The sequence below is a fragment of the Dipodomys spectabilis genome, unplaced genomic scaffold (assembly GCF_019054845.1).
Source record: "Dipodomys spectabilis isolate Male_0828 unplaced genomic scaffold, ASM1905484v1 ptg000009l, whole genome shotgun sequence".
In the NCBI taxonomy this organism is placed as follows: domain Eukaryota; kingdom Metazoa; phylum Chordata; class Mammalia; order Rodentia; family Heteromyidae; genus Dipodomys; species Dipodomys spectabilis.
The window spans coordinates 12,722,962-12,745,363 of record NW_024870686.1 but is presented as its reverse complement, the minus strand read 5'-3'; the positions used below and the strand labels follow the sequence as shown (position 1 = coordinate 12,745,363).

Sequence of the window (22,402 nt, the reverse complement as noted above, 5' to 3'; positions counted from 1 at the left end):
TGCATAAAGTCTGTCTGAAAACAGGGGGTGAGGGGCTGGGAAGGTGGCTCAGTGGTAGAGCGCTTGCCTTGCATGCCTGAGGCCCTGGGTTCGATTCCTCAGCACCACATAAGCAAAAAGAAAAAAGCCGGAAGTGGCGCTGTGGCTCAAGTGATAGAGCGCTAGCCTTGAGCTGAAGAGCTGAGGGACAGCGCCCAGGCCCAGAAGAGTTCAAGCCCTACGACTGGACCCAAAAAAAAAAAACAAAAAAACAAAAAAAAAAAAACAGGGGGTGACCTCCTTGTTTCAACCCCTCCCCCAGCCAGCTGTGTCCCAGCAGACAGGGAACATTCTGAGGAGCCTTGCACGCATCAGCTACCTGTGCATTTTTTTTTTTTTTCAAAAATAGTTCAGGAGTAGTCAAGTGCTGATAACTCACACTTGTAATCCTAGTCTGAGATCTGAAGATTAAGGTTTGAAGCCAGCATGGGTAAAAAGGTCATTATCTCCAATTATCCAGCAAAAAGATGCAAGTGAAAGTATGGCTCATGTGGTAGAGCACAAACGTGATTTGAACAGAAAAAGCCAAGTGACAGCATGAGCTCCTGAATTCAAACCCCACGACAGGGACACAGACACACACACACACACACACTCTCTCTCTCTCTCTCTCTCTCTCTCTTCAGGAGTAGTTTCTATGGAAAAGAAATGTTTCCTTAGTTGCTGAGGCCAGCTGGTTCACACTGGAGCTCCTTGTGAATGATAACTGCAGGCCAGCTGTTGTGCACACGGCACCCCACAAACTGTAAACAGAGCAAAGGTCTGGGCACAGCTGCAGGCTGAGGTCCCTGTCTAGGGCTGGGCCTGCCTCTTTGGGCTGTGCAATTACAGCAGTCAACCACCTGCCCCTCCTGGCTGCTTTCTCCCTTTCTCCTTTCCCACTCTCCCCAGCTGACCTCCCATTTCCCTCTTTCCCAGAGCCCAACAAAAGTGTACACTATTTGTGCTACTGCTCATTTCTTTAAACAGAGGAAACAGCCCTATCCGGTGGTTAACATGAGATTTCTGTGTATCCTTTTTTATTTTAAAGTCGGATGTACTGTAGTTATGTATCCAAATGGACAGAAGTTTGATTATAAGCAGAGATGTTTAAATCTGGCAGGTGTAAGCTACTACCAGCATCCACTTGGAAACTCTTCTAGCCCAAGGTCTTGTTTCTGAGTAATTGAGTTCAGTTCAATGCCTCGGGTTCTGACAGAAGCTTTTAGATGGGTGTGTGATTTAAAAGAGAACAAAAATTGCTGGTATCTGAAATTCCAAAAGAATTAAGTGAAATCAGGAATTTCTCTGGCTAGAAAGCTGTTTGATGCCTCCACTGCTTGGCTGCAAAGTATATTTTTCTGTCACCTATTTCAATATAAAGGTCTAATATGAGGAAAAACTTTTAGAGAAAAGTTCCTCTTATCCTGGCCCCATGATCTTGTCAGTATCTCAGACTTTCAAATTACTATGACCAACTACCTGACATATACCACCCAAGGGAGGGAAGACATATTTAGGCTCCTGACTTGGGAGATTTCAGTCCATAGTCCTTCACTCTGTTGATTCTGGGCCTGTGGTCAGGCAGCAGAACATGTACCTCATTGTGGATAGGAAGCGAAGAGGGGAGGAACTGGAACCAGTTCTGACCCTCAGAGGATGCCTCCTGGGGCCTACTTTCTCCAGGTAAGCCTTCCCACCTCCTAGCATTTCTCAAACCTCCCAAAACAGCACCACTAGCTGAGAACCAAGAGTTAAATACAGGAAACTGTGGGAGGCATTTCACATTCAAACTGAAACAGACCAGGTTGTTGCTAGAAGCTAACATTGTATCATTCATTTTACTATTAGGCTTTTTTTTTTTTTTGGCAAGCACAGGAGGTTGAATTTAGGGCCTTGATTTGTGATGGTTTTCAACAATGGGAAATCAGGCTTCCTGGAAAACTTGAGTTATAGGATATACCGCAGTGTGTGCATGTGTATCTGTGTATAGTTGATCAGTATATCCGCATTATGAGTGATTTAGCTTTTGGTAGGATGTTCAGATTGTAAATTTTGTTTTATCAACTTACTTTGCCTTCTTAAGATATTTACCTTTTCAACATAGTAGTATATCAAAGCATTTTTTTTTTTTTGGTCCGGTTGTGGGGCCTGAACTCTGGGCCTGAGCACTGTCCTCAGCTCTTCAGCTCAAGGCTAGTGCCCTACCACTTGAGCCACAGCACCACTTCCGGCTTTTTTCTTTTTGCTTATGTGGTGCTGAGGAATCGAACCCAGGGCCTCATGCATGCAAGGCAAGTGCTCTACCACTGAGCCAACTTCCCAGCCCCTATCAAAGCATTTTAAATATGAGTTTTTTTGGTTTTTTTTTTTTTTTGGGTCCGGTCGTGGGGCCTGAACTCTGGGCCTGGGCGCTGTCCCTCAGCTCTTCAGCTCAAGTCTAGCGCTCTACCACTTGAGCCACAGCGCCACTTCCGGCTTTTTTTTTTCTTTTTGCTTATGTGGTGCTGAGGAATCGAACCCAGGGCCTCAGGCATGCAAGGCAAGCGCTCTACCATTGAGCCACCTTCCCAGCCCAATATGAGTTTTTGAATGCCACAGTGATTGGTGTTTAATTTGCTTTTGTTTGCTTGTTTGTTTAGTTGGTGGTGGGGCCTGAACTCTGGGCCTGGGTGCTGTCCCTCTGCTCTTCAGCTCAAGGCTAGCACTCTACCACTTAAGCCACAGCACCACTTCCGACTTTTTCTGCGTATGTGGTGCTGAGGAATCAAACCCAGGGAGGGCCTCATACAAGCAAGGCAAGCACTCTACCACTGAACCACCTTCCCAGCCCCAATGTTTTGCTTTTATTACTATGTTTTATGTATGTGTGTGTGTGTTTCTATTTTATTTTCCCAAGCCAATCCCTCCAACTTGTGGTCCTTCTGCTTCAGGGTCCCATGTGTAGATCCCTGTGCTCATATGACTGTGTTTTTAAAATAAAAGTTGAAATCTTCTCAAATAAAGCACAAGCGTGGATACCATGTTCAACCTAGTTGTTTCTGTTCCTTCGCTATCTTCCCGTGTACCCCTGGCAGGCTGTGAGTGGAGTAACATCACTGGAAATATCCTGAATAATCCTTGACTTTTCTTTTTGTGATCATTGCTGGAAACCCCAGCTCTTTCTCAAGTACTTCTTCTCTTCTTGCTAGGTAGTTGGTTTTTAGTGTTTAATGGTTATTTGGGATTCTTTTTTGGTTTTGGTACCAAAAAATGAATCCTTTTTACAATATACTTCTAAATTATGCATGAAAATTTGGGTGTCAGCTCATTTTGCTGCTTGAAGAAGAGGCTACCTGAGATAATCAAGTTATGAGAAAACGAGGCTTATTTTCTGCTCACTGTTTTGGTGGGTTCAGCCCATGGTTGATTGGTTCCATTGCTTTGGGCCTGGAGTGAGGAAATGAGCCGGAGGAGGACAGTGCAGGGTCCCAGTGGCCCCTGCTTAAAGGTTCATCCCAGCGTCATGGGCTGGTAAGACATTTCATGTCCACTGTCCACTGATCACTAACCACTGACCATTGACCACTGACCACTGTGCTTCCCCGGCCATCACAGGTGTATGAGTGTGGGTGTTGTAAGTTTCTGGACAGGCCAATTAAATGGTATCTTCTCTTTATGTTTAGTCGCTGCTTCGAACACTTGTGAGAAGTTAGAAATAGCCAGAAATGAGTTACAAACTGCGTATGAAGGATTTGTCCAGAAGCTAAACCAGCAGCACCAGACTGATAGAACAGAACTGGAGAACAGACTGAAGGAATTTTACACGGGGGAGTGTGAGAAGCTTCAGAACATCTACATCGAGGAAGCGGAGAAGTATAAAACCCAACTGCAAGAGCAGGTCTGTGCTTGGGAACTGTCGGAGGTGGTTATGGGCTTGAATCATGATTGATTGCCTTCACACGCTTTTTCTTTGATTTCTCATTTTGATGATATAGGGGTTTGAACTCAGGGTCTCACGCTTGCTAAGCAGGTGTATTACCACTTGAGCCATGCTTCCAGCCCTTTTTTCTTGGCGACTTTTTTTTTTCTTTCTTTTTTTTTTTTGGGGTCCAGTCGTGGGGCCTGAACTCTGGGCCTGGGCGCTGTCCCTCAGCTATTCAGCTCAAGGCAAGCGCTCTACCACTGAGCCACCTTCCCAGCCCATCTTGGCGACTTTTGAGATAAGGCCCTTGCGTGTTTGTCTGAGCTGTCCTGGACCTCAGTCCCCCTATTTTATACTTTCTGCATAGCTGGGATGTCAGATATGCCACCACCACACCCTGGCTTGTTTTTACTGGTTGAGATTGGGTGTCCTGAGAACATTTTGCTCTGACTGGCTGCCTCAAATGCAGTCCTCCCCAACTCAGCCTCCTGAGTGGCTAGGATTACAAGCATGAACCATTGTGACTGGTGTACTATTCATTCTATGTGGCTGTGCATATTGGTACTGGGGCTTGAACTCAGGGCATGATACTCCAACTAAGCTTGTTTTACTTGGGCCATACTTCTGGGGCTTTTCAGTAGCTAACTGGAGATAAGAGTCTGGCCCACTTTTCTGCCTGGCGTGGTTTCAACCAGTGATCCTCAGCTCTCCGCCTCCTGAGTAGCTCAGATTACAGGTGTGAGCTACCAGGACCTGCTTGTTCACATACTTTAATGAGTTTCTCCTTGTCTTCCAGCTTACTAGATGAATACATCTTTAACTGGATTTTTAAAATTATGATCAAAGCACTGTACTTACGTTGTGCTTAAAGAAGAAGGAAAAGATAAAAAGTTTAAAACAGCCCTTTGGCAGGCTATTGGTGTTATGCTGCTAAAAATAAAGGTTTTCTTTTCTTCAAAGTTTTTTTTTTTCCTTAAAAGACACTTCTAATTCATTTTTTCCCAATATACTCATATATCATAAACCTTGCTTACATTTTATTTCACCGTTTTTAGTTTTTTGGGTTTTTTTTGGGTCCGGTCATGGGGCCTGAACTCTGGGCCTGGGCGCTGTCCCTCAGCTCTTCAGCTCAAGGCTAGCACTCTACCACTTGAACCACAGCGCCACTTCCGGCTTTTTTTTTTCTGCTTATGTGGTGCTGAGGAATCGAACCCAGGGCCTCGTGCATGAAGCGCTCTACCACTGAGCCACCTTCCCAGTGCACCCCCCTTTTTTTTTTTTTGGTTGGTCGTGAGGCTTGAACTCTGGGCTTGGGCGCTGTTCCTGCGCTCTTCAGCTCAAGGCCAGCACTCTACCGCTTGAGCCACAGCGCCACTTCCTGTTTTCTACTGGTTTATTGGAGATAAGAGTCTCACGGACTTTCCTGCCTGGGCTGGCTTTGAACTGCGATCCTTAGATCTCAGCCTCCTGAGTGATTACAGGCGTGAGCCACCAGCGCCGCCTTTAGCTTGGTTTTTAAATTGGCAAATATATGCATAGCATCTACTGTTTACCCCTCCTGTTAGGAGCAGAGAGGTATTGTGGTCAGTGTGGAAGGCCTGGGGCTGAGGTGGCCCTGGGGCTGTGGACAGATGCTCTCCTCACAGGGCCTCTGCCCTTGCCCTCAGGGAACCCTGCAGACTCTGCAGGCTGGTGCTCCTCCTGGGGAAGGTGGAGCAGAATGTGGCTAGGCCAAATTGGGCTGGGCTTCTCTTCACCCAAGTTGGGATGCCCTTAAATGCAAATGCAAGCTTATGTGTCAAGTCTTTTAACATTGAGGTTGGTTTACTCAGCCTAGGACTTTCGGGTTTATTGTTGAACCACTGTTTTGTGTGTTTCTTACAGTTTGACAACCTAAATGCCGCCCATGAGACCTCTAAGTTGGAAATCGAAGCTAGCCACTCGGAGAAAATAGAATTGCTAAAGAAGGCCTATGAAACCTCCCTTTCAGGCAAGGATGATTTTGTTTTTCCTATTTAAACTGAGAATGAGGTAATAGAAAAACAAGCGGAAATGATTCATAACTTTCCCCTCCAGAGAATGCCCCATGCTATTAGTTTGGGGTGTTCTTCATTGCCTTTTGCATTGTCCATTGTTAATGGATGCCCTTTTCCCCCAAGGATACAAACAATAGTTGGTTACAAATGCCAGTCTTTTAAGGAGCTAGGATGGACTTTGGAAGGTTTTCAAGGTCTTTTTGGGCAGTGATGGTGATGGTGGTAGATACTATTTCAGGTCCCTGGCAAATTGGGGATGTTTGTGTCCTGTCCACGGTGGCACACCAGCACCGTGGTGGAATGCAGATGGCTGCTGTTGGATAAAGAATCTTTGGTTATCACCAATCACTAATCACCAATCACTATCAGAAGGTTTCTCATGGAAGGGAAAGAGCAAGAAGCCATTCTCTCAGACTGTAGTCAGCAGAGTCTTCGCCCCAAACCAGTTGCATTTACAGAGTGGCACAGGATATATGGTAGAAATGGACTGTGTGAACTTGAACAAGGCAGGCCTTTTCTCATCAGAAAAATAGATGGCGTCTGAGGGTAATAGGGAAAAGTAGACAGTTAATAAACACCATTTCTCTTCTTTTGCTAGGGATGAGCTTAATTTTAGACTTTTTCATTCAGGAAAAGCAAATTGAAGAGAGCCTAGAAGCTCCAGATCAGGAGTCTGAGGCCTGTGTTTGGAGACTCTGTTCTTCATTCTGTTTTTTTGTTTGTTTGTTTGTTTTTGTTTTTTTTCCCCTGGGGCTTGAATTCAAAGACAGGGTGCTATCTCTGAGCTCTTTTTGTTAGGGCTAGCACTCTAGCCATAGCACTTGAGCCACAGCACTGCTTCTGGCTTTTTTTTTTTTTTTTTTGGTGATTAATTGGAGATAAGAATCTCACAGACTTCCTGCCTGGGTTGGCTTTGAACCACGATCCTCAGATCTCAGTTTCCTTAGTAGCCAGGATTACAGGCGTGAGCTACTGGTGCCTGGCTCAATCTATGTTTTCTAAGGTCCTGTCCTCTGAGCCTCAGTAGTACTTCCAGCTATACACTGGATCTCTTCCCTGCCCACCACAGGAGGCTATTCTGAGGAGAGATTGCTTGATTTATGTAAAAGCATCATGCCAATGTGAAGTACTATAGTCATAATTTCACAATCGGCACCTTCATTGATGCGTGACAGTTGTGGGGGTGATCTCACAAAATGATCTCGGCGCATATTGTTGCCTCAAGAAATGTCCCTTCTTTCCAGAAATCAAGAAAAGCCATGAAGTGGAAAAGAAATCACTTGAGGATTTGCTTTATGAAAAGCAGGAATTGCTAGAGGTGGGTGAATCTCTACCTCCATCGCCCCCCAAATCTTCCATCACCGCGGATGTCTGGTGGGCGCGGAGTGTATTTTAGTGAGCCTTCGCTCTGTCTCAGCTGCTTCACTTACATTCCATGTGCTGCTGTTTGTGTTTTAGAAACAAATCAATGATCTGAAGACTGAAAATGATGCTTTAAATGAAAAGTTAAAATCAGAAGAGCAAAAAAGAGTATCAAGAGAGAAGGCAAATTCAGTAAGTTATGTCTTCTATTGCTACTGAATTTCTCTTTTGCTCTGTTGCCTTTTAGACTTGACTAAGTGTTCAGTGACCAGGAAAATAATCCAGGATTATTCATGTCATGCAGTCGTGTTTGTTTAAACTGTATAAAACCGTTTCTTTGTTTACTAGTCCTCTTTTTTTTTTTTTTTTAACATCCTTACTAAACACTGACCTAGAAACAAAATCTTATTTGGAGTAGTATGAGCAAATATCTTTAGGAAAGTTAAGAACTCAATCAGGATCAGGGTTTGTTTTTCCTTCTTGTCTTTTTTTCTTTTGTTTTTTTGGGGTTTTTTTTGGTTTTTGTTTTTTTCTTTTGTTTTTTTTTGGTCAGTCGTGGGGCTTGAACTCTGGGCCTGGGCACTGTCCCTACGCTCTTCAGCTCAAGGCGAGCACTCTACCACTTGAGCCACAACACCACTTCCAGTTTTCTAGTAGTTTATTGGAGATAAGAGCCTCACAGACTTTCCTGCCCGGGGTTGGCTTTGAACCACAATCCTCAGATCTCAGCCTCCTGAGTAGCTAGGATTACAGGCGTGAGCCACAGGCACCTGGCCCTTCTTTTCTTCTTCTTTTGTGCCAGTCTTGAGGCTTGAACTGAGGGCCTGGGTATTGTCCTTGTGTTTCTTTTGCTCAAAGCTCATACTGTACCACTTGAGCTACAACTCTGCTTCCAGCCACTTGGCAGTTTATTGGAGATGAGAGTCTCACACACTTTCTGGCCCAGACTAGCTTTGAACTGCAATCCTCAAGATCTCAGTCCTCAAGTAACTATTATTTTCAGATGTGAGCCACCTGCACCTGGTTTGGATGAGGGTTTTATGTAAAGACCTTACCTTTTTGTTTTTAAATAACTGCTCTGTTACAAGATAATTGACATGACCACAGAGGTCACCATTTTAAAATGTAAAATTTAGCTGGTACTGGTAGCTTACGCCTATCATCTTAGATACTTAGGAGGCTGAGCTCTAAGGATCACAGTGTGAAGCCAACCTGGATAGAAGAGTCCCTGTGAGACTCTTATCTCTCTAATTAACTACTCAAAAACCAGAAGTGGCATGTGGCTCAAGAGGTAGAACACTGGAAGTGGCGCTGTAGCTCAAGTGGTAGAGCACTAGCCTTGAGCTGAAGAGCTGAGGGACAGCGCCCAGGCCCAGAGTTCAAGCCCCACTACCGACCAAAAAAAAAAAAAGAGGTAGAACACTAGGCTGGAGCACAAATAGGCTCAGGGACAGTGCCCAGGCCCTGAGTTCAAGCCCCATAACAAACAACAAAATGTAAAATGTAGTAGATTTTAGTGTGCTCAAAGTATTGCTTTTTGTTTACCAGTATCTAAATCCAGAACTATTTTTTTTTTTTTTTTGTCCGTTGTGGGGCTTGAACTCTGGGCCTGGGCACTATCCCTGCGCTCTTCAGCTCAAGGCGAGCGCTCTACCACTTGAGCCACAGCACCACTTCTGGTTTTCTAGTTGTTTATTAGAGATAAGAGTCTCACAGTCTTTCCTTCCCAGGCTGGCTTTGAACCATGATCCTCAGATCTCAGCCTCCTGATTAGCTAGGATTACAGGCGTGAGCCACTGGCACACAGCCCAGAACACTTTTATTACCCCAAAAAGGAAACCCAAACTCATGAACGATCACTCCTCTTTTTCCCCCGAAGCCTCATTCATACACAAGCTATTGATGGCGTATCCCAGACTTTCATATAAACGATCCTACCTTTTGTAATTGTCTTCTTCACATGCCACAGTGTTCTCAGGGTGTGTCAGCATTTTGTCTGTTTTTATGGCTGAAAAATGTCGCTTTTCAAAAACAAACTTCTCGAATTTCCCTTGAAATGTGATACCCTGGGTCTGGGTCTGTTGGCCTCCCTCCTTCCCCTTGAATTTAAAACAAAACAAAACAACACATTTGTCTTGCTCCTTTTGCACTAGTGCTGCTGCACTGTATGCGCTTGTGCTCTGAGAGTGAGTAGAGCTTTCCACCATGGGAGACCACTGGCTTGCAGAGACATTTTTCTGGGGATCTCATTAGGCGACCCTCTAAACATTTGATAAAATCAGATGAGATCCCATTCAAGCAAATTTCAGAGTCTCTTTCTGGAAGATTCTTAGGGACTATTAGTGATTTCCAAAGAAATGTAGATTTGCGTACTGAGGGTAGAACCCCACTGGTAGCTCAGGGAATAGGTTTTAAAGAGCTTGGTAGAACATAATAGCAGTTCTACTAAAGTCAGTCCCTGTCAGTGCTGGAGATTGGGGGTAAAGGTAAGTGAAGTCAGGAGGGATTGGCTTGCTGGGTGTGGTGGCTCAAGCCTGTAATCCTAGCTACTTCAGAAGCAGAGATTTGCAGGATCATGGCTGGAGACCAGCCCAGAAAAGAAGTTCACAAGATTCCATCACAACCAATGGGCTCACATCTATTAGCCCAGCTGTAGAGGAAGCATAGGGGCTTTCCTAGAATTAGGAATGGTTCTATGAACCATCCTAAGTCAAAGACTTGGGAGATTATTGCCCTGTCCCTTGTTTTCCAGAGAAAACATTTTATATCCATATCCATATCTATATCCATATCTAGCCATTCATCCATCCATCCTTAACACTGAAGATACTGGCTTTCTTTAGAGACAACCGTTGTTCCATTTTCCCACCTTATACCAGTTTAGCCCTTGTAGGTTGTCTAAAGATTACCCAGAGCTCTGTACTATTGCAAGCCATGATGCTGCTCTTGTTTCTAACAACATATTGAGTGTCACCAGTATTTTCTTCGTATTAGGTTACTGGTAAACATGAAGTGTATTTCCAATAATTTAACCAATATTTTTGAGATTAAAAATGAAACTACTATAAGAAGCCAATTAGTATTTGTTTAATGTGGAAATTGAACCCAAGATTCCTTATATTATGAATATGGATGATGTGATTGTATGAAGTAATTATGAAGTACTAAGTGTAAAGTACTGTCTTTTCCAGAAAAACCCTCAGATTATGTATCTGGAGCAAGAACTAGAAAGCCTGAAAGCTGTGTTAGAGATCAAGAACGAGAAACTACACGAACAGGACATCAAGTTAATGACGATGGAGAAGCTGGTATGTTTCCTTCCACATATGGATTGAGGCTCTTGCTAGCTGTGGTTTACTTATGAAACTGGGATGGAGTTCTGACCATAGAGTTTAGAGTTTGGTTAACTCCTATTTATATATATTTGGAAAACATACAGCAGTAAATGTTGGATTTTCTCTTCCAAGCTTGTTCAGGAGTCATTGCTGCCTCTAGTATGTTTATTTTTGAAGTACTGTAGAAAGTAGCATTCAGTCCTTGGAAAAATTAAAATCGGGCTCACCATATATTTTCATGGTCCCTGAAATTCTTCATCAGCCTAAGGAAAACATTTAAAAAATATAAAATGCTTCACCATGAGCTCAGGTGGATACGGAAATTCAGTTAGACATATCACCCATCTTTCTTCTTATAAATTAGAATGTAATAAAAAGAATTGGGACTCGAATTAGATTAATCCAGTTGGACAAACAGTAAGCATTGTGAAAAAATACAAGGAAATTTAGTTTGTAGCCTCTAGGACAGAGAATGGGTGTTTGTGTGGGGGACAAGTCTGCCCAGCATTCTGTGTTTGAAACCTCAGTCTGTGTTCTGTCTCAGTGTTGGCCAAGCCCTGAAACCCAGCTGCTACTAGCCAGGACTGTCTAAGTTGGCAGGCTTTTAGCAAGGCAGCTTATTAAGTGGTACCAGCCGTTTCTGTATGTTGTTCCTGCCAGTGCCAGCCTCCTAGCTCTTCTTGTCTTAGCCCAATAGGGAATGACTCATTCTTGAATAAATGCCTTATTCAAACCCAGACAGCCCCTGACAACAGCAAGCCTGAAAATCACTCTTGTCGGTTTGGCTTTTTCTTTGTTTAGAGTTTTGACTTAGTATGGTTTAGTTTTCCTCTGTAGACTATTTTAGACATTTATCTTGTTTAGTTTAAGGAGATAATGCAAAAACTATGCTATGGCATTTTATCGAGAAGTCTTGATTTTTTTTTTAAGGAATGCAAAGATCTCATGGTTGCGACTGGGCTCACCCTAGTAATATAGCAGTTTCTGTTATACCAGGTCAACAGCTCTGCTAATCAGGCAGTCAAGTGGTGACTGGGATAATCCTGTTAATAACTTGTTTCTCTATGTTGCCATTCATGCATCAAGACACTGCAGAAGATCAAGTGTGACAGAGATCCTGCTCTACAGTTACTAGCCCATTTTAATATCTGGAGATCCATAGAGTAGTATTTCTGTTCCTCGATTGCCCAAGAGATAGGGCAGTGTCAGCGTGAATTGTCATGTGGGCAGGGGATGGGTTCCTTTGATGACAGCAACACCCACTGTTGCTACCTTGTTTGTAAGAGTTTCAGGTCTTTGAAGAAGTTAAGACATACTTAAATACTAAGGTTGTCTGAGGAAGCCACTGGTTTGAAAATGAAGTCTGCCAATTGTTAGCTTTGTGGCAGAATTAGGTCTAGTTTTTACTTCTGTATACAGGAGGATTGGAGGAGATGTTTTAAGGTCAATCACTACCCAGTCTCTAATTCCAGTTTTCTCCATCTCCTGTTTTTAGCTTTAATTCCTTTATAATTACTGAGCATTTCAAGGTCTCCCTTTTTTTTTTTTTCATTCCAGACATATGTTCTGGGAAGTTATTTCACCTGACTGCCTTGTCCTGGGTGTTTTCTGGATAGGAGAATATCTTATATTAATGAGCTGTGTTGCTGTAGTGATAGGGCCTTAGGGTTAATTCTGGCAGAGCGGTTCTGTCACCTCTAAGGCATGTAATAAAATCATATACCTTTCGAAAGTGAGCTGGGAAGGCATCGGCTCTCCATTGTGTTCAGTGGTTAAATGTCTTCAGGGATCGTATCCTTTAATCTCTTGGCTGATAGATTTGTTCTCTGTGAAAATTTAGCCAACAAGAGCACTTACTAAGAGGGATGCCTTTTGTAGAATCTTCTGTTTGATACTCTACACAGCTTGGTTGTGTCCCTTTTTAAGTGGCCTAGGGTAGTTTTTTTTTTTTTTTTGGTCAGTCATGGGGCCTGAACCCTGGGCCTGGGTGCTGTCCCTCAGCTTTTTAGCTCAAGGATAGCGCTCTGCCACTTGAGCCACAGTGCCACTTCCAGATCTTTCTGCTTATGTGGTGCTGAGGAATCGAACCCAGGGCCTCATGCATGCAAGGTAAGCACTCTACCACTGAGTCACTTTCCAGCCCTGAGTAGATTTATTTTTAAAGAAATTTCTGTTTTGGGGCTGGGAAGGTGGCTCAGTGGTAGAGTGCTTGCCTTGCATGCATGAGGCCCTGGGTTCGATTCCTCAGCACCATATAAGCAAAAAGAAAAAAGCCGGCTCAAGTGGTAGAGCGCTAGCCTTGAGCTGAAGAGCTGAGGGACAGCACCCAGGCCCAGAGTTCAGGCCCTACGACTGGACCCAAAAAAAAGAAAAAGAAATTTCCATTTTGCCATTCTAGATGCCAGTTTATAAATATTTCAGTGTGCTATTAAGTTTTCCTAATTAAATTACTTTAAAGTGTGCTTGTGTCTGGAATGAGCATTAAGAAATGAGGGAGTCTTGTTTCTTATTACTGTACAAATTGTTCATGTCAAGGTGGACAACAACACAGCACTGGTTGACAAACTGAAGCGATTCCAGCAGGAGAATGAGGAATTAAAAGCCCGCATGGACAAGCACATGGCCATTTCAAGGTATTTTTCCTATTTCCTCTCATCCTCAAACATGTAGCATTACTTTATCACACTCCGCCATGTACCTCCTGAGAGTGCAATTCAAGTGGGCAAAGAGACCCTATTTCCATCTAGGAAATAAGGCAGTTTATGCTTCTGCCAAAGCAGCTTTCTCACCAATCCCCTGGGTTGCTGACTCTGAGACTGCTTTTGGAGAAAGCAACACAAAACTAAATAGAAAACTGCTCCAAATTTGTAGGGGTTATATAATACATAGAGTACGGGTCTAAGTGACATGGTTCACTATGCAATTGTCCCAAAAGTAGAGTTAGGATCTTTTGCTTTTTAGAAGGAGTATTCAAGTTTCTTAGCCAGATTAAAACCTGTAAACCTTTATAGGGCTGTTTCTGCCATAAAGCTAGGTTTGTGGACTTCCAATATAAATTGGTAAGATTTTTTTAGTTACTGTGTTTAGTTTGTATGTGTGTACATGCCAGTTCTGGGGCTTGAACTCAGTGCCTAGGCACTAGCCTTTAGCTTTTTCCCCTTGAACCACAGCTCTACTTCTAGCTTTTTGGTGGTTAATTGGAGATAGGACCCTCATGGGACTATTCTGCCTGAGCTGGCTGTGAACCATGAGCCTCGGATCTCAGCCTCCTGAGTAGCTAGGCTTATGGGCATGAGCCACTTGCCCGCTGCTTGAGTTATTTTTTTTCAACCTCGATCCACATGTTTTCTCTGTCTTTCATCTTTCAGGCAGCTTTCTACAGAGCAGGCCGTGCTGCAGGAATCCCTGGAGAAGGAGTCGAAAGTCAACAAGCGCCTTTCCATGGAGAACGAGGAACTGCTGTGGAAGCTGCACAACGGGGACCTATGTAGTCCCAAGAGATCCCCCACGTCCTCAGCGATTCCCTTTCAGTCACCCAGGAATTCTGGCTCCTTCCCCAGCCCCAGCGTCTCACCCAGATGACGCTTTCTGCAAGCTGAGACTGCAAAAGCATCCGGATGCAGGTCTGCAGGACTGACCCTCATACCGACCATGGGAGTCAGAGCTACGTCAACTCTCCTGGAATTTCTGCAGGACAACTGGAAAGCCACCATCCTATGGGCTACTTTTGAGATGGGAACTCTGGGGGGGAGGGGTGACTTTTGATGTGGTCCAAGAGTCATCCCCTTCCCCCCTGCCCAACAGATTTTGGAATCGATGTGGACGTTGTTGCACAGAGCACTTAGGAATGAGAGAATCTTGTTCGTTGCCTTTTTCACCTAAGCATAAGGGGAAAAACTCTCAGGGGCCTATTAAGATAAAGAATTATAACCTTTGTAACGTTCTTCACCACAGACACCTTCCTGTGATTTTTATTTCTGATTGGGGGGGGAGGGGCAGGGTATGAATGAAATGGATGTAAAAGAGTGTCACGTGTCTGATGCAGTCTTCTTTGCTGTGTATTAAAAGTCAACAGCTGAATCTCCATGGGTACATGCTAATCAAGTCGTAGTGTACACATTTCAACAAAAGCCATAGAAGAAAAAGCAATAGTTGCTTGAATTATATTTACTACCAACTCTGCTCAGCCTGGATATGGTGAGTAGAAGGTGTGAAAAAAAAAGTTTTTTGACTCTGCAATGTCTGTCCATTTCTCTTTGGAGTAATTGTTAGCAATTTTTCAGTGTTCAGTTCTGTCAGTTGAAACTAGGTAAATTCTTTTTTCACTAGGATCCATTTTCTCAGGCTACGAGCAAATGTAGAACCCTAATTTTTCTAAAGATTAAAAAAAAAATCTGTATAAAGAAAAAAATACCAATGGCAGGACCAATAATTGTTCTGCCTTATTTTTACCTTGATCTAAGCTATTCTTAGAAAGTTAAGCCTTCCTCTCCTCTCCCATCTGCCTCATTGATTCCTTTCCTTTCTCTGATATCCACAGCCACAAACGCAAACCTTCTACCTCCTATCTACTTGTCTCTGGGACAAAGATAAAAGGAATATGCTTTTCCAGATGCAACTTCTCTTCAAGGTGCTGAACCCAAATTCCAAAATAAATTAAGGCCTGGGATTGAGTCTACTGATTCTGGAGAAAAAAAATCTTAGGGAAAATAAGGAGGAAAGTCATTGGCTGGATAGGATTCTGTACATGCTAATGAACAAAAGCCCTTAGATTAGGCCCGTGATGCAGTATTTGATAGAATGGTCTGGGGACACAATGGTAAGTTGGGATAAAGTAAAATGGGCAGCTGAGAAGTAGTTTTATATAATTCTCCTTTGGGTTGCATTTGACTTTTCAAAGCTTCTTGTTACCTCCCCCCGTTGTAAGACTTTGGGGAAGGTGAAGGACAGTTGTGGCTTCTCTGCACTGCATGTGTCCACATGGTGATGTCAAGTGTTTTTTTTTTCTGAGCTCGATGGCTGTGCACATAACCCCTAGAGAAAGAACAGATTCAGGAACTGGAGGTGGGTATTTGAGTTGTCATATCCATGTACACTAAATAACAAATTGATATTTCATGATGCATGTTTTTAATTTGTAGTTGTGTTTGAAGTCTTTAACCGCCTGTAGTTTCTTGCATACATAACCCTTCCATGTTTGCTTTCAAAGAACTGAGAGCTTAGTTCATTGCTGCCTCCCAGAACAGCTCTTCCCATGCTTCCAAATTGTTCTCTGTGACATTAGCCAAAGTTGGGTTTGCCACTCATCCCTGAGCATGGTAAGTTTCATGCGATTTCCTGCTGTCTTCCATACTGTTTAGGTATCTGGGAAATCTGATAGTAATTAGTATAAAATGTCTTCAGAGGATGGAAGACAACAGGAGACAATAGGAACAAAATAGCTTTGTTTTTCCCAAACCAAATGTTTTATGTAGGTTGAAAATGTTGGCACATCATAGAAGTACAGATGTGTGAGCTGTAGTTGTGTTCAGTTTATAGTGATGGAAAGTGTATTTTACTTCGATCAAATAAATAATGCTGGAATCTTCCTAAGAATTGCAGCCTCTGACATACTTTACTCTTCAAAGCGTTAACTGCTGGGCTGTGCAATGGAAGATCGCTTCCTAAGCCATTTCACAGGAATTTCCAGTGCAACCACACAAAGCATCATGGGTTTAATGAAAATAAACTTTGGCTGGTTTTAATTTCTGTATAAGAGAAATGGGATGGCTATGGTCGATATATTTTTGAAGGTGGGTCTAGGTAAAATAGTTGTAGCTTCCTTCATCTGCATCTGTTTTGTGAAAAATCAATGTCTACACAGTAGACAATCTCCAGCTACTTGTGGCTACGTGTACTCTTCAAAAGTTAGCATTAATACTAAGTACTGACCCAACTATTACTGCCAAAAAGTCCTTCTAGACTTAAAAAACACATAGCCCCCCTCTTTTTTTTTTTTTTTACAAAAACTTGCACATTTAATAGAAAATAGAAGTGATTATATAAAGTTGTCGACATATGTGCTTTCTTAGTATAAAAACTAAAAACACATGAATCGTAGCTAAGCAATCAGAAAACATGCTTTCTGTTAGAAAAGTTAACGCTTCTATTAATAGACTGACTTCCTCTTAGTCAGATGTCTGTCTGGCTCACAGGCCAGTGTGGGCACTTGATGTTGGCCTCTAGAAAAGCACAAATCAAAGAACCCCAAAGCAGATTGTGTGCACCGATGAGCTTTCCATCTGTCCACTCTACTTCCCTTTCCTTCAAGTCAGGAAAAGTCAACAGTGGTAGCAACCGTTGTCTGTCCTCGGAGATTCTGAGCAGTGCAAATATAATATCCCGCATCGATGGTCTCAAAGTCTTCGATGGTAATGATACTCTGGGAGAGTCTTGTGGTATGTCCAAGCCCTCTGTGGACCAGCCTCCAGGTGTCCTGAATCGTCACAGGTCTTTCATCCTGTTTAACAACACCCAGACAAACTGAAGCAAAGAGGGACAAGCAATCCGGAACATCTCTCATGCACACAATCCTACTGTGTGTCCCTTTCAAAATGCAAAGTACATGCTCATGAAAGACTACTTGGTAGGTGGCACTCATAGGCTCTGGGAGCTTTTACACCCTACAGCTGCATTATTTTTCCCCAAGCAGTGTCTTGGAATTTCAAGATGCAATTTGGTGATTTCTTTCTTTTCTTTAGTAAGTTTCTACTTAAAGCAGTTTCTTTTGGCTGTAAGTGGAACTGCTATTAACAAAAGCAAAATGCCTCACTGTTTTCATTTTTACTTTTTTCATTGTTCATCCCTTATTGGTTCTTCACAAACTCAAAGTTAGAAGCCCACAGGACTTACTATGTAAATAAATATGAGTTCCTACTAGTTTAGAGAAGTGTTGTGCCTCAGGACTCCAAAGAAAGGGAACTTGGAGCAACAAAGAATAAGATAATGCCCTAGACTATAGGACCTCCCTTTCAAGAAAGAGATAGGATCACTTCTGACATAGTTCAGTCAACTTTGGTGATGGGAGCATAGTGTTTTCTGACTTTAATCTGTTGATATTGTTGTACTCATAAGATACTCATTAGCCAAGTGCAGCAAACACCGAGTAGCAGAATGCTGGAAAATCACTATTCCCTAGGGGGTAGTTATTTCCCACCTGTCCTAACCGCTTGTCTTGGGATGACAAATCTCTTCTGGCAACAAAAGGATTATTCCATGTTGGTAGCAGAGTTGTTTGTTTCAGTGAGCAGAACACGCATAAAGGCTAACTATGCAGTGTTGCTTTTATGGGAGGTCTATTTTTAAGATCTCTGACCTCGAGGCACCTTTTTGACAGGGCTTAGGGTTTTTCTACATGCCATTTGGTGAGTATCTGTTCAAAACTGTGCAGCACAGAATACAGTTTGGCTAGAAAACATTAAGAGAATCCCAGAGGAGAGGAGATTTGCTTCTGGTAGACCCAGAGAGTGGGACTGAATGAAGATTTGAAGTTGGCTGAGGGAGATATCTCTCCATTGCCCACTGTCTGACCTTAGGAGTGGCAAAGGAAAACTGGGTAGGAGCAGGGCATAGGGTGAATTGCCTAGGGGAGCCATTCCATTTTTTTGTTTCCCTTATCATTTTTTTTTTTTTTAAATCTCCATTTGTAAATATACTGACACATCAGAATGAAATAAGCAAGCCCTGCTCCTACCACAGTCCCACTAATTTCTTAAATTAAGACTAAGTAAGGCTGGAATGTCTCGCTTACCTTCTGCCCTGGAAAGATCCACCTGAATTCTACTTCCACATCAGGCTCCCCAAGGACAGTGCACAGCACACTGATGTCGTCCCCGCCCTTCACTTTGTTTGAGGAGGCCAAGATGGTTGTTGATGGAGGGCCACTGGGAACTGGAAGGAAGCAGGAGACAGTGCGATCTATCAGATGAAAGACACACACACATACACACTGGCATTCTTTCCTTTAGACAAACATCTCTTACTTCACACCCAGCACCAGCTGACACCAGTCAACCCTCATCTTTGAGACCCGCCCCCTCCTCTGCCACCTGGGCGGTCATCCGGAACTCCATGGTGAGCCTTCTCTGCTTGTGATCAAGGAAGGAGCTATAGGCTCGGGGTCATAGGAAAGGAACCAAAAGGCAAGAAGGGGAAGGGAGTACAATACAATGAAGGCATGGTGGATGGAGGTGTCTGAAGGATGGAGATGGACAGACCAACGTGTGGGCATGGATCCTCGGGAAGGAAAGCTCCAGTATACAGGTGAGAAGGATGTCTGCGGGACAGGCACCAATGCCTTCGGAGCATTTCAGGACCCCATTTATTCATATCGTCAGCTCACTGAACAAGTGGTGTTGATGGCAGCCTTCACAAGGTGACCGGTGGAGACTTTGCCCCAAGAGACTGCACTAAAGTGGAAGGTTCAGCCATGGAACCAACTAATGGAATGGTTCACTTCAAACTTTAATTTTGTGAAAAGCCCAGAGTGCTCAGAAAGTTTGGAATCGTTCAAGAATGGCTTCCTGGAGGAAGCATGTCGACACTAAAATCTCAGAGATGGACTTAAAAGACACGAAGGAAAGGAAAAGGGGAAAGGTACTAATTAGCCAACGAAGTTCCCTGAACTGCAGGGCTGTAGCCTATCTGTGGGCACACTGCATGGGCTCACCGAGTGCCCACAAGCAGCATGGTCTGCAGTGCAGGGCCAGGTGGTGAATGAGTTGCACGCACGAGAGGCCTCTGTGCCCTGGGGACTGCTTAGGTTTGCCATCTCCATCACATGGGGACAACCGTTTCTGGGCTCCAGCCTCTCTCCTGTCTGTCTGGCTGGGAGCTGATCAGGTAAAGGTGAGGGAGGAGAGCTAGACTTCCCCCACTCCAAGCTGCTAGCCACAGAGCAAGCTGGCTGATGGGGAGAGCGAGAGAAGGCTTTGGAGCAAATGTGAGATTCACATATTAGCTGAGCATTCTTAAAAATCAACATGAGGCTTTCTTACTAACTCCAAGTGCCCATGGACTTGAAATTGAGCTGTCACTAGTGCATCTTAAACGTCTTAGGAAAGGAGAATAATGCAAGTTACTGAGGGTGGGGGAGGGATTTCCTCCTAGTCTTTCCTAGATGAATGCACAAATTGAGAGTCCTCAGTCAAATGGTCACATTCAAACCCAGTTCTAGTTTTTTTTAACAGGAATTGAATTATGTTTCTGTTCTGTCAAGAGACAACAAGGTAACCCAGAAGGATATGAGGCAGGTACCAACTAGAGGATTCCCAGCTTGCAGTCTATACTTGGAAAATGGACAAGCTGGGGGGGGGGGGCGGGGGGAGGAAAAAAACAAGACAGGAGAGACTGGAGACCAGGGGTTCTGGGGATGTCATCCAGCCACCCACAGTATTTTCACAGCAGCCCTCAGTGTCCCCAGTCTGGGCATAGCCAAAAGCCATCACTTTATGTAAGACAGTGCTCTTCTGGACAGGTGGGAGAAAAGTACAGAGGGCAAAAAGTTCAGGGCATTAGACAACCATGGAGTGGAACGCATGTGGGTGGGAGGGGGGAGGAGAGATTTGAGAACAAGCGGAGGGTGGAGGTGAGGATCAGAGCAGGAGGGAAGCTCAAGCCTGTGGCCAAAGCTGGAGGTGGAACTCATGCGGATGTCAGACCTGTTAAGAGGGTTGATGTGTTAAAAGTTGGGACTAAGGGTGGGAGTGGGTGTGGTGGGTAGTGACAGGCCAGTGGATTCCAAGCGGAGACAAGTCATCCTGAAAGTACAATGGCGGGAAAGACGGCAAACCCAGTGCCAGCACCTTTGATGAATGGCTGTGAGTGCCGACCGGAGAGGGGAAAGCCGGCGGAGCCACAAGCAGGGCCACAGGAGGTGAAAGACTGAGGCTGGGAATTGGGAAAAGCACCAAGAAGAACATCAACCCTGGTGGAGGTGGGGGCGGTATGCACTGTGCTCTTAGGAGACTGGTTCTGGCTGACACGTTGCTGAGAAGATGTTCTAGGCAAGGCTGGGTCATAAAGGGCTTGCTGATCAAGCCCAAGAGACAGGGTACAATGAAAAGATCTGGAAGGGAGTTCTTGTGAATTTTCCATCAGGTCAGTGTGCAGGAAGCAGAACATTCTAGAAGTGCAGTAGAGGGGCTTGTAAGACCAGCATTCTGTGCCTCTCTTTCCCAAAACTAATTAACCAGAAGTGACTGAGATCTGGGCACCGGGAGGAGCAGTCTTACCTTCTACATACAGCAGCTGATACTTGACAGAGATCTGAGATTTGCCCCCGGCTTCCGCCTTGCAGTAGACCACCCCCTGGTGGTCAGAATGAGGCTGCAGATACACAAAGCCTCTCTTCAGATCATAAGTAATGTCTGTTCCATTGGTAGGGATTTCCTTGGCAGGGAACTCCCTGTGGAGTGTGACTTTGGCTGACAGCACAGTCACTCGACAAGGAACCACAGCCTGTCTGTCAGGGTTCAGGTAGACAACATCGAAATAACTGGGAGAAGGCACGAAGAGTTCTCCTTTCTCTGCAAAAGGAAATATGCAGGCCTATTTATTCTGGAAAAATGTGCTTAAGCAAGACTTAAAAGATTCTTACAGTCAGGCACAGAGATGTGTGGGCATTGACGGTATACTCAAGAGAGTGGGTTCATAGACGTGGGAAGAGCTGGGCTTTTTCATGCTTCATTTTTTTTTTAAAGGAATGATTTCCTGGTTTAGCCTGGACGTTAGCCGTTGCCCAGTCCGTATCGTAAAGGCCTAGTCCTCAGGGTAGCTTTAGAAAACAAGTGGGAGGTCTTTAGGTCATTGGAGACATGCTTGAAGGAGATTGTGGAAGTCTGGCCTTTCTTTTCCCCTTTGCTTCTGAGCCAGGAGGTGAGCAGCTTTCCTACACACAGGTTCTTGTGATGGCTCACCATGGACCCAAGAAATGGAGACAATTGATCCTGGACTAGAATCTTCAAAATGGTAAGCCAAAAATCAACCTTTTCTATTTATAAGGTGGTCACCTCAAGTATTTAATTATAGTGACAGAAGTACACATTCCCATCTCCTTAGGAAATAAAAAAGGTGTTAATGCAGTTGGTATCAGACCCATGACTTATAAAGAAGTAGGGAAAGAACTGACTTCCTTAAGAATAGTCTTAGGGCCGGTGACCTGGCTCAAGTGGTAGAGCTTCTGCCTGATAAATGCAAGGCCTTGAGCCTAAACAACAAAAACAAAATACCCAACATTTTTCAAATCTTGAAACAATCTGCAGTTTCTTTCTTTTCTTTCTTTCTTTCTTTTTTTTTTTGTCAGTTGTGGGGCCTGAACTCTGGGCCTGGGTGCTGTCTCTCAGCTCTTCAGCTTAAGGCTAGCGCTCTACGACTTTGAGCCACAGTGCTACTTCCAGCTTTTTCTGCTTATGTGGTGCTAAGGAATTGAACCCAGGGTCTCATGCACGCAAGGCAATCACTGAGCCACCTTCCCAGCCCTACAACCTGCAGTTTCTATGTAGAGACAAAGTCCTGTAGGCTACCACAAATAACTGTGTACGTGTGTATACATATATGTGTATGTATATGTACACATACACATATGTATATGTATACACACATACACATGTTGGTTGTGGGGCTTAAACTCAGGGCCTGGTGTTGACCCTGAGCCTTTTCCCTCACGATTAGCTCTCTACCACTTTGAGCCACAGCTCCACTTCTGGTTT

The 22,402-nt window shown here is 44.0% G+C and overlaps 2 protein-coding genes across 4 annotated transcripts in view; one reads left to right on the top strand and one right to left on the bottom strand.

Moving 5' to 3' along the window:
- Mtus1 (microtubule associated scaffold protein 1) overlaps positions 1–16,250 on the top strand; it is a 167,450-nt gene extending 151,200 nt beyond the window's left edge. For all 3 annotated transcript variants that reach the window (XM_042701021.1, XM_042701029.1, XM_042701035.1), the window contains 7 exons: positions 3,684–3,898; positions 5,807–5,912; positions 7,203–7,276; positions 7,417–7,512; positions 10,512–10,628; positions 13,191–13,288; positions 14,024–16,250. In XM_042701021.1, coding sequence (XP_042556955.1) covers positions 3,684–3,898; positions 5,807–5,912; positions 7,203–7,276; positions 7,417–7,512; positions 10,512–10,628; positions 13,191–13,288; positions 14,024–14,237 — 920 coding nt within the window. In that variant the 3' untranslated portion in view covers positions 14,238–16,250. The remainder of the gene's footprint in view (positions 1–3,683; positions 3,899–5,806; positions 5,913–7,202; positions 7,277–7,416; positions 7,513–10,511; positions 10,629–13,190; positions 13,289–14,023) is intronic.
- Positions 16,251–16,496: 246 nt separating this feature from the next.
- The window catches only part of Pdgfrl (platelet derived growth factor receptor like), a 41,405-nt gene continuing 35,499 nt past the window's right edge, over positions 16,497–22,402 (bottom strand). The window contains exons 5-7 of the mRNA XM_042699764.1: positions 20,927–21,220; positions 18,445–18,584; positions 16,497–17,154 (exon numbers count right to left, since the gene is read on the bottom strand). Of these exons, the coding sequence (XP_042555698.1) occupies positions 16,966–17,154; positions 18,445–18,584; positions 20,927–21,220 (623 nt within the window). The 3' untranslated portion in view covers positions 16,497–16,965. The remainder of the gene's footprint in view (positions 17,155–18,444; positions 18,585–20,926; positions 21,221–22,402) is intronic.